General features: G+C 35.3%; 1 protein-coding gene across 8 annotated transcripts in view; it reads left to right on the top strand.

The window, feature by feature from the left end:
* CHD9 (chromodomain helicase DNA binding protein 9) overlaps positions 1-15,307 on the top strand; it is a 229,204-nt gene that overhangs the window by 84,441 nt on the left and 129,456 nt on the right. For all 8 annotated transcript variants that reach the window (XM_023726910.1, XM_004371589.2, XM_004371587.3 and 5 more), the window contains exon 2: positions 3,410-5,029. In XM_023726910.1, the coding sequence (XP_023582678.1) occupies positions 3,572-5,029 (1,458 nt within the window). In that variant the 5' untranslated portion in view covers positions 3,410-3,571. The remainder of the gene's footprint in view (positions 1-3,409; positions 5,030-15,307) is intronic.

Raw genomic sequence — 15,307 nt, 5'->3', positions numbered from 1 at the left:
CACATGTTTAATTGCCATTTAAAATGTCTTTGAAAAGATTACACTGTTATTCAGAATTTAACTGAAAAGTTACTGAGTATGCAGAAAGGCAAAGAAACAAAGCAGCAGAACATAAATTTGATATTAGTGAAACAAATATATGTTGCTGAAGAAATGACAGCAATTCCACATTTTCTTCCAAAGCAACAATCAGGTGTTTTATGGACCAATCAAAATATCTCAAGGTAGAAGAAATTTTTAAATCCTTTGGGGTAATTCTGAGTCTGAATACATTTTTTTTTTTTTTATAATCACATTTTTTTTTTTTTTTTTTAATATTTTATTGTACTTCAGGTGAAGGCTTACAGAACAAATAGTTTCTCATGAAACAGTAGTACACATGTTGTTTTATGACATTGGTTAACAACCCCACAACATATTAACCCTCTAAATTCTCAACCTTTTTTTTTTTTTTTTTGGTGAAAATACGCATAGCCAAAGATATACCATTTCAAAAATTTCTACATACACAGTTCAGTGACATTGACTACGCTCTTCCAATTGTGCTGTTATTCTCACTTAAGATGAAGGCTTACAGAACAAAATAGTTTCTCATTTAACAGTTACTACAAATGTTGCCCTATGACAATGGTTAACAATCTCACAACACATCAGCAGTACCCTTACTCAATCTTGTGTTCCCTATCACCAGCTTCCTTGTCCCCTTCTGCCTTCTGGCCCTTGTCACTGGACTCCTGTACCTCGTTACTCTCATTTGGTTTTACGGGGCTGTCCACTCCCAGGCTGAACAGTGAACCTCGGAGGTAACTTCACCACTGAGCTAAAAGGGTGTCTGGGGGCCATACTCGAGGTTTCTCCAGTCTCCTTTAGGCCAGTAAATCTGGTCTTTTTTTTTTTTGTGAGTTAGAATTATGCTCTACATCCTTCTCCAGCTCTGTCCAGAACCCTCCGTTGTGATCCTGGTCAGAGCAGTCGGTGGTGGTAGCCGGGCACCATCTAGCTGTACTGGACTCAGTCCGGTGGAGGCCTTGGTAGTTGTGGACAGTTAGTCCTTCGGACTAATCTTTTCCTTGTATCCTGTTCTCTTCATTCTCCCTTGCTCCCGAAGGGATGAGACCAGTGGAGTATCTTAGATGGCTGCTCACAGGCTTAAGTCTAAATACATTTTAAAGTTGTTTTGTTAATTATAAAATAAAAATTCTAAGTGATATAGTTTCATAGTTTAATGTGCAAAATTTTTTTTCTTCATATTATGTCAACTATGGTATACCTTCTAATTGATGACATATTGGATTTGGTAACTTCTGTTGTATTTTTTTTTTATGTTCCACTTGATAATGATACAGCCATATAAAAACATAAGACATTGCTTTCTTGATTAATGGCTTAGGTATACCTAGATGTTCCCTAGTCTGAAGCTGAATGTAAGGTATGTTCCAGAGAAGTTACTTAACCTACCTTATTTGTTGGCCAATTCTTTGTTCAATACAGACTGTATAGCTCTGTATATGCTTGGACTCACAATTGTAAAGTAATTCTGGAAAAATAATTTCTTGTTTTTTATTTTACTAATACTAAAATCTCATATATTTATTAAAGCACTTAGGTGCCATTATGATTGATAGTAAGTCAGTCTCTAGGTAAAATTAATACAGATTTTGGTAGTTTTTATTTTGCAGAATTAAAAAAAAGTATTTCTGTATTTAAATTGGGAACAGACATTTTGTTTATGAAATTTATATTTCCTAACATGGACCTCCCAAAGTAGAAGCTTTGTGAAAGTTTTGAAGGCCTTTGCTAATCTTCAGCTAAACTAATATGTAGAGAGGCAAGAACCTCCATTTGTGGTTCTCTATGCAATGCATTGGGGACAGAACCACAAATGACCTTTGTTAAAAATATTTGGAATGATACAAGCCTGTAATAATAATGGTCACCTATTTCATATTAGCAAGTAACCTATTAGATCCTTTACACACACACACACACACACACACATATACACACACATAAATATATTATTTTTTCCTCTGGAAACTGTTAAAAGACCAGTGTTTTGCTTAGCTCATGGTAGTGTTTGTTTTTGCCTGAGTATTATTCTCAGGACACATTTATTTTGCACAGTATAAAAATATAATAGGCAACATTGTATATTCCAAATCATTTAGTAGAGGGGACTCAAGGATAGAGAAATGAATACAGATGTTCACAGGAATGTGCTTGCTTTTGCTTCATGGATATCCAAATCAGTTGACGATCAGGAAGAATATCTTCCATGAACAAGAGGACCATGGAAGAACTATACAGAGAAATCCCCAACATACTACATGTCTGTGATGTTAGCTGACTATGCACCAGATGACTAACTTTTATCTCATTCTGGGTTAGCTTATCATGACCTCATGCATTTGCTCCTCTTGAGGGATTTCCCTGTATACCCTATGAACTACTAGATTTATTTGCTGAAGAGGTCTTGAGCTAATGATCCCAGTGAATTTACTAAGCTGAGAGGATCTGATGTCAGCTATCTTAACAAGACATAACTTAGAAGTATAGTACATGTCTTAGTCATTTAGTGCTGCTACAACAGAAATACCACAAGTGGTTGGTTTTACTGAAGAGAAGTTTATTTCCTCATAGTCAAAGTAGGCTAAAAGTCCAAATTGAGGGTGTCAGCTCCAGGGGAAGGCTTTCTCTCTCTCAGCCTTCTCATCAGTGTTCCTCCAGACTAGGAGCTTCTCAGCGCAGGTACCTCTGTCCAAAGGACGTGCTCTGCTCCCGGCACTGCTTTCTTGATGGTATGAGGTCCTCCTGTCTCACTGCTCACTCCTGTCTTTTATATCTCGAGAGATTGCCTCAGGACACAATCCAGTCTTGTAGATCCAGTCCTGCCTTACTAACACAACTGCCACCCATCCTCCCTCATTAACATCATAGAGGCAGGTTTACAACATACAGGAAAATCAACAGTACCAGGAATCATGGCCTAGCCAAATTGATACACACATTTTTGGGGAGACATAATTCAAACCATGACAGTATGTATATATTTAATACATTGACTAGAGCTGCTGGGGAGTGATGGTCATTTAATGGTAAGGTTTAGTCTGACATACTAGTCTCAGGTCTACTCTACATTCTTTTATTATAATATACAGACTTCAGAATGAAGTAATGTGCATTATTATTTCTAAATGCATAGTTACGTCCTGCACGATCCTTTTTTTTTTTTTTCCTTTGTAAGGAACATTAATGAACTGTTTGCAATGAATTATTCTACAACATAAAATACTATACGCTGAGATTTATGTTTTTTAAGCCATAAACCATATATAAATGTTGGATATAGAATTTTAAGGAGTACTCATTATTAAATTTAAATTGCTTTTTTTCCCCTTATTTTTTCTAGAATTTTGACACTTCATGACATGTCATTATCTAGAGCAATAATGAACATTGGCCTGTTTTGGATTAGTTGATGACCTTCGGAAATGATCCAGTATCTGCTGCAGAGAAGCTGAATATACTCCATTTGGAGTGAACAGCCCAGATTGTTAACTGAAGTTTCAAGATGACAGATCCAATGATGGACTTTTTTGATGACGCCAATCTTTTTGGTGAGACCTTAGAAGGTTTGTCAGATGATGCATTTGTACAACCAGGACCTGTTTCACTAGTTGATGAATTGAACTTGGGTGCAGAATTTGAACCTTTGCACATAGACTCACTGAACCATGTTCAGGGTACTCCAACACATCAGAAGATGACTGATTTTGAACAGTTAAATCAGTTTGATTCACTGAAATTTCATCAGGTTAATCAGTCTTTCGGTAGCCCAGCTGAACACGTGTTATCTCCACACTCTCAGTTTAATTGCTCTCCGATCCACCCCCAAAACCAATCCAATGGTTTGTTTCCGGATGTAGCAGATGGCAGTCCAATGTGGGGCCATCACACAGCCACTAGCATTTCAAATCTAAATGGGTCACCGTTTCACCAACAAGGACATTCACACTCTATGCATCAAAATAAAAGCTTTGTGGCACACCATGACTTTGCCTTATTTCAGGCCAATGAACAACAAACACAGTGTACGTCACTACGCTTACAACAAAACAGAAATAATCTTAACCCAGGGCAAAATTCTCTTAGCCAGTCTAAAAATTTTATGGATGTTAGTGTTTCTGGTCCACATAGAGTCAGTGTTAACCACCCACCACAAATTACTAATGCATCTACTTCACAACAGTCTCTTTCGATGCAGCAATTTTCTCAAACGTCAAATCCTTCAATCCACTTCCTCAAGTGTAGCAATCATCAAGAAGGAAATTTTAATGGACCTTCTCCAAATATGACTTCTTGTTCTGTTAGTAATTCACAGCAGTTTTCTTCACATTATTCCTTTTCCAGTAATCATTTATCATCAAACAGTCTTCTTCAGTCCTCTGCAGTTCTTGCTTCTAATCATACAAATCAGACTTTATCTGATTTTACTGGAAATAATTCTTTTTCACCTCAAAGGGGAATCAAGCAAGAATCCACTCAGCATATCCTAAACCCCAATACATCGTTGAATTCTAATAATTTCCAAATGTTACATTCGTCACATCCTCAGGGTAATTATAGCAGTTCAAAGTTATCTCCTGTGCACATGAACTTCCCAGATCCTGTTGACTCAGGAACTCAAATGGGCCATTTCAATGATCGTGTAGAAACTAATGGCTTTTCATCTTTAGAAGAGAATTTACTTCATCAAGTGGAGTCTCAAACCGAGCCGTTCACAGGACTTGACCCAGAGGACCTTCTTCAGGAGGGTCTGCTTCCCCAATATGATGAGTCAACATTTGGGCAAGATAGTTCAAGTCATGTCTTAGATCATCACCTTGATCAGCAGTTTACTTCACATCTTGTAACACGGCCTTCGGATATGGCTCAAGCTCAGTTGCAAAGTCATGCTCAGAGCTGGCATTCATCACTTTCTAATCATCAGCACTTACATGACAGAAATCACCTGTGTTTACAGCGACAGGTATGTAGCTCTTTGCTTTTATTTTGGTCATTTGGGGTAGGGTGGGCCTTAGTTACTGAGTTAATTGTATATGAGAAATAGTCAAGATTTCTAAAACTCAGCAATTTATTAAGTGAATATGCATATTTTGACAGATTTACATTGCTTTAACAGTCTTACATTTGAAAGTGATTCATTGATGTGCTCAAAGCAGTAGACTAATTTTTATGTTTAGAAAATCATAAGGTTTTAAGACCTCTTGTAACTTTTAATTGTAAGTGCCGTTATTAGAAAGATATTTTATCAAAAACGAACAAAACTTAAACAATCATCATAATTAAAAGGCAGACAACAGGTTAGGAAATTTTTATTGCAAATATGATGGACACAGTTAATATTCTTATGAAAAGCTCATATAAATTGATAAGCAAAAATTTAAGACCTCAACTGATAATGAACATAAGCTGAAAATTCATAAAAGAGGAAATACAACTAGTAAAAGAGAATAATGTGCAACCTTAGTGATACAAATGCAATTTGAAACATTTCACTTTTACCTACTTTTTTTTTTTTAAATGTTAATGCTTAATGCTGACAACCGTACAGTGAAATTGGTTATTTCCATGACTTTGTTAATTGACACAAATATTTTGGAAAGCAATTCGGTGGTATATTTAGGAGTATAAAAATACTTCATTACAATAATCTCAACATCACAAAAGTAATATGCTCAAAGACGTTTATCTTACTATATTTATGAGGGGCAACTGGAATCAACATAGCTTATTATCATATACATATTATATATCCATAATGCCTATTATAGGCATTGAAAAGACTTTGAAGACTAACACTGAGAAAATGTTAATGATGGGGGAAAAGCATAATTCAAAATTAAGATCATAGTAAAGTAAAATTATTAAGAATACAGAGTCTGAAACCAGACTAATTGGACTAGAATCTTAACTCCTGTCACTTATCAGCTGTGAGACTTTGGGCTAGTTACATAACTTCTCTTTGCTGCATTTTCCTCTTCTTTAAAATGGGGAATAATAATAGGATCTATGTAATAGGGTTTTGGAGTCCCTGGGTGATGTAAACAGTTAATGCATAGGCTGCTAACTAAAAGGTTGGAGGTTCGAGTCCAGCCAGAGATGTCTCAGGAGAAAGGTCTGGCAGTCTACTTCCAAAAAAATCTTCCATTGGAAACCCTATGGATCGCAGTTCTATTCTGACATGCACGGGGTTGCCGTGAGTTGGAGTTGACTCGATGGCAGGTGGTTACTGGTTAATAGGGCTTTGGTAAAGATTAAATGAGTTATAACATGAAAAAGTGCTTAGAACTATGCCTAGTATACAAACCAAAAAACCAAACTCATTGCCATCAAGTCGATTGCAACTCATAGTAACCCTACAAGACAGAGTAGAACTGCCCCGTAGGGTTTCCAAGGAGTGGCTGGTGGATTTGAACTGCCGACCTTTTGGTTAGCAGCTGTAGCTCTTAATCACTGCACCACCAGGGCTCCTGCCTAGTGTATAGTAAGTACTTAATAAATGTTTTTATAATTATACTTTTTTCTGTAGCAGTATGAAAAAGCACTGGAAGGAAATAGGTCATTTTAGTGCAGTGCAATTACACTTTACTTTCTACAGTTTTTTGTCTTGTGAGTATATTATTTTTATAAGGAAAAATGTACTTAATGTAATATGACATTTTTCTGAAATCCTGTTGTTAAATTAAAGATTCAGGAAGTTGCTTCAATACCCTGGTTACCTGTGAGATATGGTAGACAGTGAAATATACCACAGTTCTTGAAATTAAGTATTTGGGGACCAGTTTTCATTTCAGAGTCTTGAAGTATTTGACAAAGATTAAAGTTCTATCTTTTCCATTGGGTTGATTTTAGTATTGTTTAAAATGATATTCTTAGTACATTTTTGAACTCGCTAGACAGACGTAGAGATATTTAAAAGGCACTTGTAAACTCTCCCCCTTGCTTTTCTATGTGGCATGAGTTGAGTATCATGATTCTGCTCCCTCTGCTGGAGGAGGGGCAAGCATCTTAGTCAGAATGACTCCGGGGAAAACATCCACTGATTGAATCTAAGTTATCTATCCACGTTGTATGTCGTTTGACTAACTACTTTGTATGAAGTATAATTGAAGTAATGGAGCCTGTGGCTTATTAACTTCTTAATTTAATTTTTCTAAGGTTTTGCCATCATTTTAATTTTTTTTTTTTTTTAATTCATGTTTTTCTAAACATATTTCCCTAGCTTTATAGATTTGGAATAAATGGAGGGAAATTATTAAGTACTAAAGTAGTCCCTAGGAGCACTGGTGATGCAGTGGTTAAGTACTTGGCTGCTAACTGAAAGGTCAGTGGTTCAGCCTTTTCTCAGCGGGAGAAAAGACCTGGGGATCTGCTCCCGTAAGGATTACAGCTTGGGGAACCCTGTGGGGCAGTTCTGTGGCACATTGGGTCACTAGGAGATGGAACACCATACAGATAGCATTCCGTCTGAGAGGAATTTGTTTCAGTACCAGCATGAGCAACCTTTCATAAGTTATCTTATTCTACACTGATAAATTAATAAGTTTTTAAGTCTACTTACCCTTTTGCTTCAAGGTTTTTAGCTTACTTCTTGCTATTTTTGTTACATGTCCAAAAACTGATCAAAGGCCAGTCAGTTTTGGATACTTTTTGAGTTATTGGAAGTCTTTCCTCAAGTTTACTATTATTTCTTTTTTATATAGTAAGTCATGTGCTTCTTTATTAATACAATGAATAACAAAATCTAATGACTACCATGATTTAAAAATAATAATGTATGTAAACAATATTTTGTGATATCTACAACAACTGTTATGTGATTTCTTCTATTGGTGGCAAAGTCATGGACTCTGTGAATAGCTGTATATATTATTTTTAATTTTGAAAAATTTCAAACCCACAGGAAAGTTGAAAGAATAATAAAATGAACATCACTGTCACTGTCCCAATCACTAGCTGTTGTTAACCTTTCCACCCTACTCAAATCTTTCATTTCTCTCTCTCTCTGTCTCTCTCTCTCTCTTTCTCTCTCTCACGTGTTTTGCCAAACTATCCAAAAACAGTTTGCAGACATGGTGACATTTTATCCTGAGTACTTTAGCCTGTGTCTTCCCCTGTGTTATTATTATTTTTAATAAATTTTTTTGTTGTTGTTGAGAATATACATAGCAAAACATACACCAGTTTAGCAATTTCTGCATGTACAATTCAGTGACATTGATTTCATATTCTTTGAGTTGTACAACCATTCTTACTCTCCTTTTCTGAGTTTTTCTTCTCCTATTAATATAACCTCACTGCCCCCTAATATTCCTGTTGAGTGGATTCTGACTCATGGTGACCCCATGTGTGTCAGAGTAGAGCTATGCTCCATAGGGTTTTCAATGGCTGATTTTTCGAGCCTTTCTTCAAGGTACTTCTGGGTAGATTCGAACCTCCAACCTTTTGACTATTAGCTGAGCACATTAACTGTTTGTGCCACCCAGGGACCTAGATTAGTGTCTGATTAATTGGGTCACTACGAGTCGGAATCGACTCGATGGCAATGGGTTTGGTTTTGGATGTTTTATTATAGCCTAGTCAAGTAGATACATAAAACTACCCATCACCGAGGTCTTACATGTTCACATTTTTGATAGTGAGTTACTTTCTCCTAAGTAAGAATCTGTTAGAACACATTAGATATTTGAAAATTTTCTTAAGTAGACACATAGCTAATTTTGTATGTACGTTATTATAAAAAAGAGTGGGAAACCTATATAAAACTAGAGCAATGCATTTGCTGCGCTTTGCTCATACCCATTGAGCTGAGAAGATCCCAAGCTCTTTGCTACCCTTTTTATTTTTTTTACAGTGGAAACTTTTCTTGAGTCAAAAAATAACATATACACACAGTAAAAAGAAACTTTTCACACCACTTATGTCCTAGACAAAAAAAAAGAGGAAAAACTACCTAAGTAGTGATTAGATTGTCCAATTGAATAAGTTTTATGAAGTTACCATCTCTGTGTTTATAATGAATCAGAATTTGTTTAAATCATTATGCATTTGGCATGGTATTCCTTATCAGTAGTTTTAAAACTCTTAATTGTCTGACTAAGCCAAAGCACAAAATGGAAATAACTCTCCAGGAATTTCCCTTTTAGTTGCTTTGTTTCAGTTAAAGTGGACTAGTGTTTGGTTTTAACATTTCTGTCAAATCTTTTAGATTAGTATGTTCTATTTTAACTGGAAAATTTGTGGAATGTTGGCTAGTTATGAAATATGATCTTAATTATTAAACTGTGTACTGTATTGTAGAAGTGTTGAGCTCCATACTGCCTGCCAGGAAACTGAGTAACAGAGACTCCAGTTGTTAACTGTAGCTCTAAGACTTGGCCTCCAGCATGCATACTTAAGGGTGAGAGGTGAACAGGAAGTGAATTCTAGGAGTGGGGAAGAAGCAGCAGCTGGTGAGAAATTTGTGGATTAGTGCAGTACATGAAGAGCACGTGAGATTGGAGCCAAACTACAAAGTAGTTTTAACAAAATTCTTTGTTGTTTTTAATTTTATTGGTGAAGTGCATTCCCAAATACCTTTAGTTATCATTATTAATGTCTAAAATTGGAAAATAATGTGAGAGTTAGGAACTACACAGCTACGAAATTTTATTACTATTATTACAACATAGGAAAAAAGCTATTTTGGAATACTTAAATATGGATGACCATTTTCTTTATATGGATAATTGAACTGAAATAATTTCAAATTAAGGAAATATTTTAATACAGTATGTTGTGGGTAATGTATGGAAAGAAGTAGTGAACACATAGGAAGCATGGACTGAAGTTTTCAGTTAAATAAAATCTGGTAATTTCCTATGCTCAACTATGCAAATAATACTTTCCACATTTACTATGCAAGTAATGCCTTATATATTATGAAAGGAGGAAAATCTTTGAGATTTTTTTCCTACATATTTTTATATACCTGAAAATAGTACAAGTTTACATTGACCATTTCTTAGAATCATAGCATTTTAGAGCTGAACAATTTTACTCTATCATATACAAAAAGTAAAAACAGGCTTAAAAATAATTCTGAATTAGCTAAAAAACAAAAACAAAAAACAGGCTTAGAGAGGTCATGAGTTGCTTGCTGTAACATAGCTAGTTAGCAGATTCCTTTTATAACAGTGTTTAAGGATGATCAGAAATGAGAGTGATACTACATTAAGGTCAGAAATGTACATTTTAAATGTGTTGTTTAGCAAAATACAATTATAATTGGTTGTCTTAAATTATTAAGAAATACTTTTAAAGTTTTTTTTTAATATGTAGCTTTTAATATGTCTGAAGTTTTTTAACTCAGTCTTTAATGTTAAAACGTACCCTTATTGTAGCTTCTGAAATGTAGGTATACATTGTATATATGTGAATGACAGTTTTATGTAACATCCTTGTTTTAGAAATGTTGCATTTTTACTGCTTTTATTTGTTCAGCATTTACTGGATGTCTACCATTTGTAAGAGATTCTGCTGGGCATTGAGGTTACAAAGATGAGTGAGATATGATCCTTGCTTTGTAAGAACGCAAATTGAAAATTAAATACTTTCCCACTGATCTATATTGTAATTTCAGAGGTGTTCTCTTTTAATTTATGATTCATTTTCAATCGACAGTGGTTTCTACCACTTTCCCTTAGCCCTCTAGCTGTGTGATTTGTAATGAGTGATTTAAACACAAAAAATTAATTTCCCTGCTGCAGTCTATTTAAAATAAGTGTTCCTTTGGGTTTCTAGTTTAGTTGTTTATTTCATGGTTTTGTGGCAATCTGTAATTGTTTGATTTTCTCTCTTTCCATATATATATGTGGCAATCTGTAATTGTTTGATTTTCTCTCTTTCCATACATATATATACTTCTTTCTTTTTTTTTAAATCTCTTCACCATTAGAACGGTAGCCCTTTGAGAGCAGGAACCTTGTCTGACTTGTTCAAAGTTGTTTCCCTAACAGTAGCATGAATAAATTTTGTTGACTGAATGAACGAATGTACAAATAAATGAACAAATGAATCAATGAAATTATATGTACTGGCAATCTTGTAAAGTAAAAATTTTATTGCTTAAGGGTTCAGATTTACAAGTTGAGATTTATCAGCAGTAGTCTTCTTCTTAAGTCAGACCCAGGCAACCACAAGTCTACTTTCTGTCTCCATGGATTTGTCTGTTCTAGACCCTTCATATAAACTAAATCATACAATATGTGGTCTTTTGTGATAGGCTTCTTTCACCTAGCATGATGTTTTCATGGTTCATTCACATTGTAGCATGTTATCAGTACTTCTTTTCTTTCTTATTGCCAAATATTCTATTGTATGGATATACCATACAATATGGATTAATCAGTTGATGGGCATTTGGGTTGTCTCCAACTTTTTGGCTATTATGAATAATACTGCTGTGAACATTCCAGTACAAGTTTTCATATCACTTTGGTATATTTCCAGGAATGAAACTGCTGGGTCATAGGAAACTTTATTTTTAACCTTTTGAGTAAATTCTGGACTGTTTTCCAAAGCATCTGCACCATTTTACATTCCCACCAGCAATGTATGAGGGTTCCAGTTTCTTTCTAGCACTTTTACTATCTGTCTTTTTTATTATACTATCCTAGTGGGTGTGAAGTGGTATTTCCTTGTGGTTTTGATTTGCATTTGGTGGTTACTGATGGCTAATGATGTTGAATATCTTTTCATATGCTTATTGGCCATTTGAATATCTTCTTAGGAGAAATGTCTATTTAGGTCTTTGCCCATTTTTTTTTTTAAATTGCACTTCAGGTGAAGGTTTACAGAACAAGCTAGTTTCTCATTAAACAGTACACATATTGTTCCACGACACTGGTTAACAAACTCAGGACATGTCAACACTCTCCCTTCTCGACTTCAGGCTCCCCACTACCAGCTTTCCTGTTCCCTCCCACCTTCTAGTCCCTGTTCCTGGGCTGTTTTGCCCCTTCAGTCTCGTTTTGCTCTACGGGCCTTCAGTCTTTGGCTAAAGGGTGAACCTCGGGAGTGACTTCATTACTGAGCTAAAAGGGTGTAAATGGTTGCATCATTTTGCATTCCCACCAGCAGTACATAAGAGTTCCAATCTCCCTGCAGCCTCTCCAACATTTGTTATTTCCTTTTTTTTTGATTCACGCCTGTAATCCTGGGGTGAGATGGTATCTCATTGTGATTTCGATTTCCATTTCTCTAAAGGCTAGTGATTGCGAGCATTTGCTCATGTGTTTTTTGGCCACTTGAATGTCTTCTTTGATGAAGTGTCTATTCATTTCCTTTGTCCATTTTTTAATTGGATTATTTGCCTTTTTGTTGTAGAGGTGTTGGATTTTCTTGTAGATTTTAGAGATTAGACCTTTGATTTGTAATAGCCAACAATTTTTTCTCAGTCTGTAGGTTATCTTTTTACTCTTTTGGTGAAATCTTTTGATGAACATAAGTGTTTAATTTTTAGAGGATCCCAGTTATCTAGTGTATCTTCTGGAGTTTGTGTGTTGTTGGTTATGGTTTGTATCCTGTTAATGCTGTGTATTAAGGCCTCTAGCATTGATCCTATCTTTTCTTCTATGAACTTTATAGTTTTAGGCTTTATATTTAGGTCTTTGATCCATTTTGAATTAGTTTTTGTGTATGGTGTGAAGTATGGGTACTGTTTCATTTTATTGCAGATGGACATCCAGTTTTGCCAGCACCATTTTGTTAAAAAGACTGTCTTTTCCCCATTTGATGGACTTTGGGCCCTTGTCAAAGATCAGGTGACAGTAGGTGGATGGTTTACATCTGGGTTCTCAATTCTGTTCCATTCGTCAGAGTGTCTATCGCTATACCAGTAGCGGGCTGTTTTGACTACAGTAGTGGTATAGTAGGTTCTGAGTCAGGTAGTGCGAGTCCTCCTACTTTATTATTCTTCAGTAGTGCTTTACTTATCTGGGGCTTCTTCCCTTTCCATATAAAGTTAATGATTAGTTTTTCCATCTTTTTAAAGAATGTTGTTGGTATTTGGATTGGGATTGCATTGAAACTGTAAATTGCTTTGGTTAGAGTTGTCATTTTTGCAATGTTGAGTCTACCTATCCATGAGTATGGTATGTTTTTCCATTTACGTAGATCTCTTTTGTTTTTTTGCAGTAGTGTTTTTGTAGTTTTCTTTGTATAGGTCTTTTATATCCCTGGTTAGATTTATTCCTAAGTATTTTATTTTTTTAGGGACTATTATTATAAATGGTATTGTTTTGTGATTTCCTTTTTGTTGTTCTGTTTATTGGTATATAGGATTCCAGTGGATTTTTGTATGTTTATCTTATATCCTGCAACTCTGCTGAATCTTTCTATTAGTTCCAGTCGTTTTCTCGTGGAGTTTTTTGGGTTTTCTATGTATAGTATCATATCATCCGCAAATAGCGACAGTCTTACGTCTTCATTACCAATTTGGATGCCCTTTATTTCTATTTCTTGCCTTATTGCTGTAGCTAGGACTTCCAGCACAGTCTTAAATAGGAGTGGTGATAGAGGGCATCCTTGTCTTGATCTTGTTCTCATGGGGAATGTTTTCAGCCTCTCTCCATAAAGAATGATGTTGGCCATTGGTTTTGCATAGATGCTGTTTATTGAGAAATTTCCCTTCTATACCTATTTTATTGAGAGTTTTTATCAGCAATGGGTGTTGGACTTTGTCCAATGTCTTTTTTCTGTCAATTGAGATGATCATGTGATTCTTTTTATTTATGTGGTGGATTATGTTGACTGATTTTCTAATGTGGAACCATCCTTGCATACCTGGTATGAACCCTACTTGGTTGTGGTGTATTATTTTTTTGATACGATGCTGAATTCTGTTGGCTAGAATTTTGTTGAGAATTTTTGCATCTGTATTCATGAGAGATATTGGCCTGTAATTTTCTTTTTTTGTGGTGTCTCTGCCTGGTTTTGGTATCAGGGTTATGCTGGCTTCATAGAATGAATTGAGGAGTGTCGTTTCCTTTTCTATGTTCTGAGATAGTTTGAGTAGTACTGGTGCAAGCTCTTCTCTGAATGTTTGGTAGAATTCTCCCATGAAGCCGTCTGGGCCAGGGCTGTGTTTTGTTGAGAGTTTTTTTAATTACCTTTTCAATCACTTCTCTTTGTTATGGGTTTGTTCAGATTTTCAATGTCATTTTGTGTTAGTTTGGGTAGATAGTATGTTTCTAGAAATTTTTCTTCTATAAGTTTTATAGTTTTAGCTATTAAATTTAAAAATTAATTTTGAACCAGTTTTTGATGCGGTGTGAGCTAGGAGTTTAATGTCATTCTTTTGTATGTGGCTGTCCGGTTGTCCCTATACCATTGTTGAAAGACTCATGGATTTATTTCTGGACTTTCAACTCTATTTCGTTGATCTGTATATCCAGCTCATCAATTTCTGCAAAGACACCATCTGAGATTTTTTATATGGGTTGAATTAAATCTGTAGATCAATTTGGGCATCCATCCATGAACATTGGCTGCCTTTTCATTTATTTAGGTCTTTAATTTCTTTCAACAATGTCTTGCAGTTTTCACAGTATAATTGTACACTTATTTTGTTAAATTTGTTCCTAAGTATTTTATTCTTTTGGATGTTATTGTAAATGGAATTATTTTCTAAATTTCATTTTCAGTTTATTGCTAGTGAATAGAAATGTAATTGATATTTGTATGTTGATCTCGTATACTAAAATGTTGCTGAACTTGTTTATTAGTTCTAATAGTTTTTTAGCAACTTCTTTATGATTTTTTACATACAAGATCATATCATCTGCAAATAGTTTTACTTCTTTTCCCTGGCTAGAATATCTAGTACAGTGTTGAATAGAAGTGGCAAGGGTAAATATCCTTGTCTTATTCCTGATATTAAGGGGAAGCATTGAATCTTTTACCACTAAGTATGGTGTTAGCTGTGGGTGTTTTTTATATGCCCTTTATCAGGTTGGGAGCCCTGGTGGCGCAGTGGTTAAGAGCTCAGCTGCTAAACAAAAGGTCAACAGTTCAAATCCACCAGCTGCTCCTTGGAAACCCAACGTGGCAGTTCTACCCTGTCCTATAGGGTCGCTATGAGTTGGAATCAACTCGACGGCAATGGGTTTTTTGTTTGTTCGTTTGTTTTGTTTTTTTAATCAGGTTAATTTGTTAAGTGTTTTTATCATGAAGGGACATTGAATTTTGTCAAATGCTTTTTCTG

The sequence above is a fragment of the Trichechus manatus genome, unplaced genomic scaffold (assembly GCF_000243295.1).
Source record: "Trichechus manatus latirostris isolate Lorelei unplaced genomic scaffold, TriManLat1.0 scaffold00014, whole genome shotgun sequence".
NCBI classification, from domain to species: Eukaryota; Metazoa; Chordata; class Mammalia; order Sirenia; family Trichechidae; genus Trichechus; species Trichechus manatus.
This window is presented reverse-complemented; position numbering and strand designations above follow the sequence as displayed.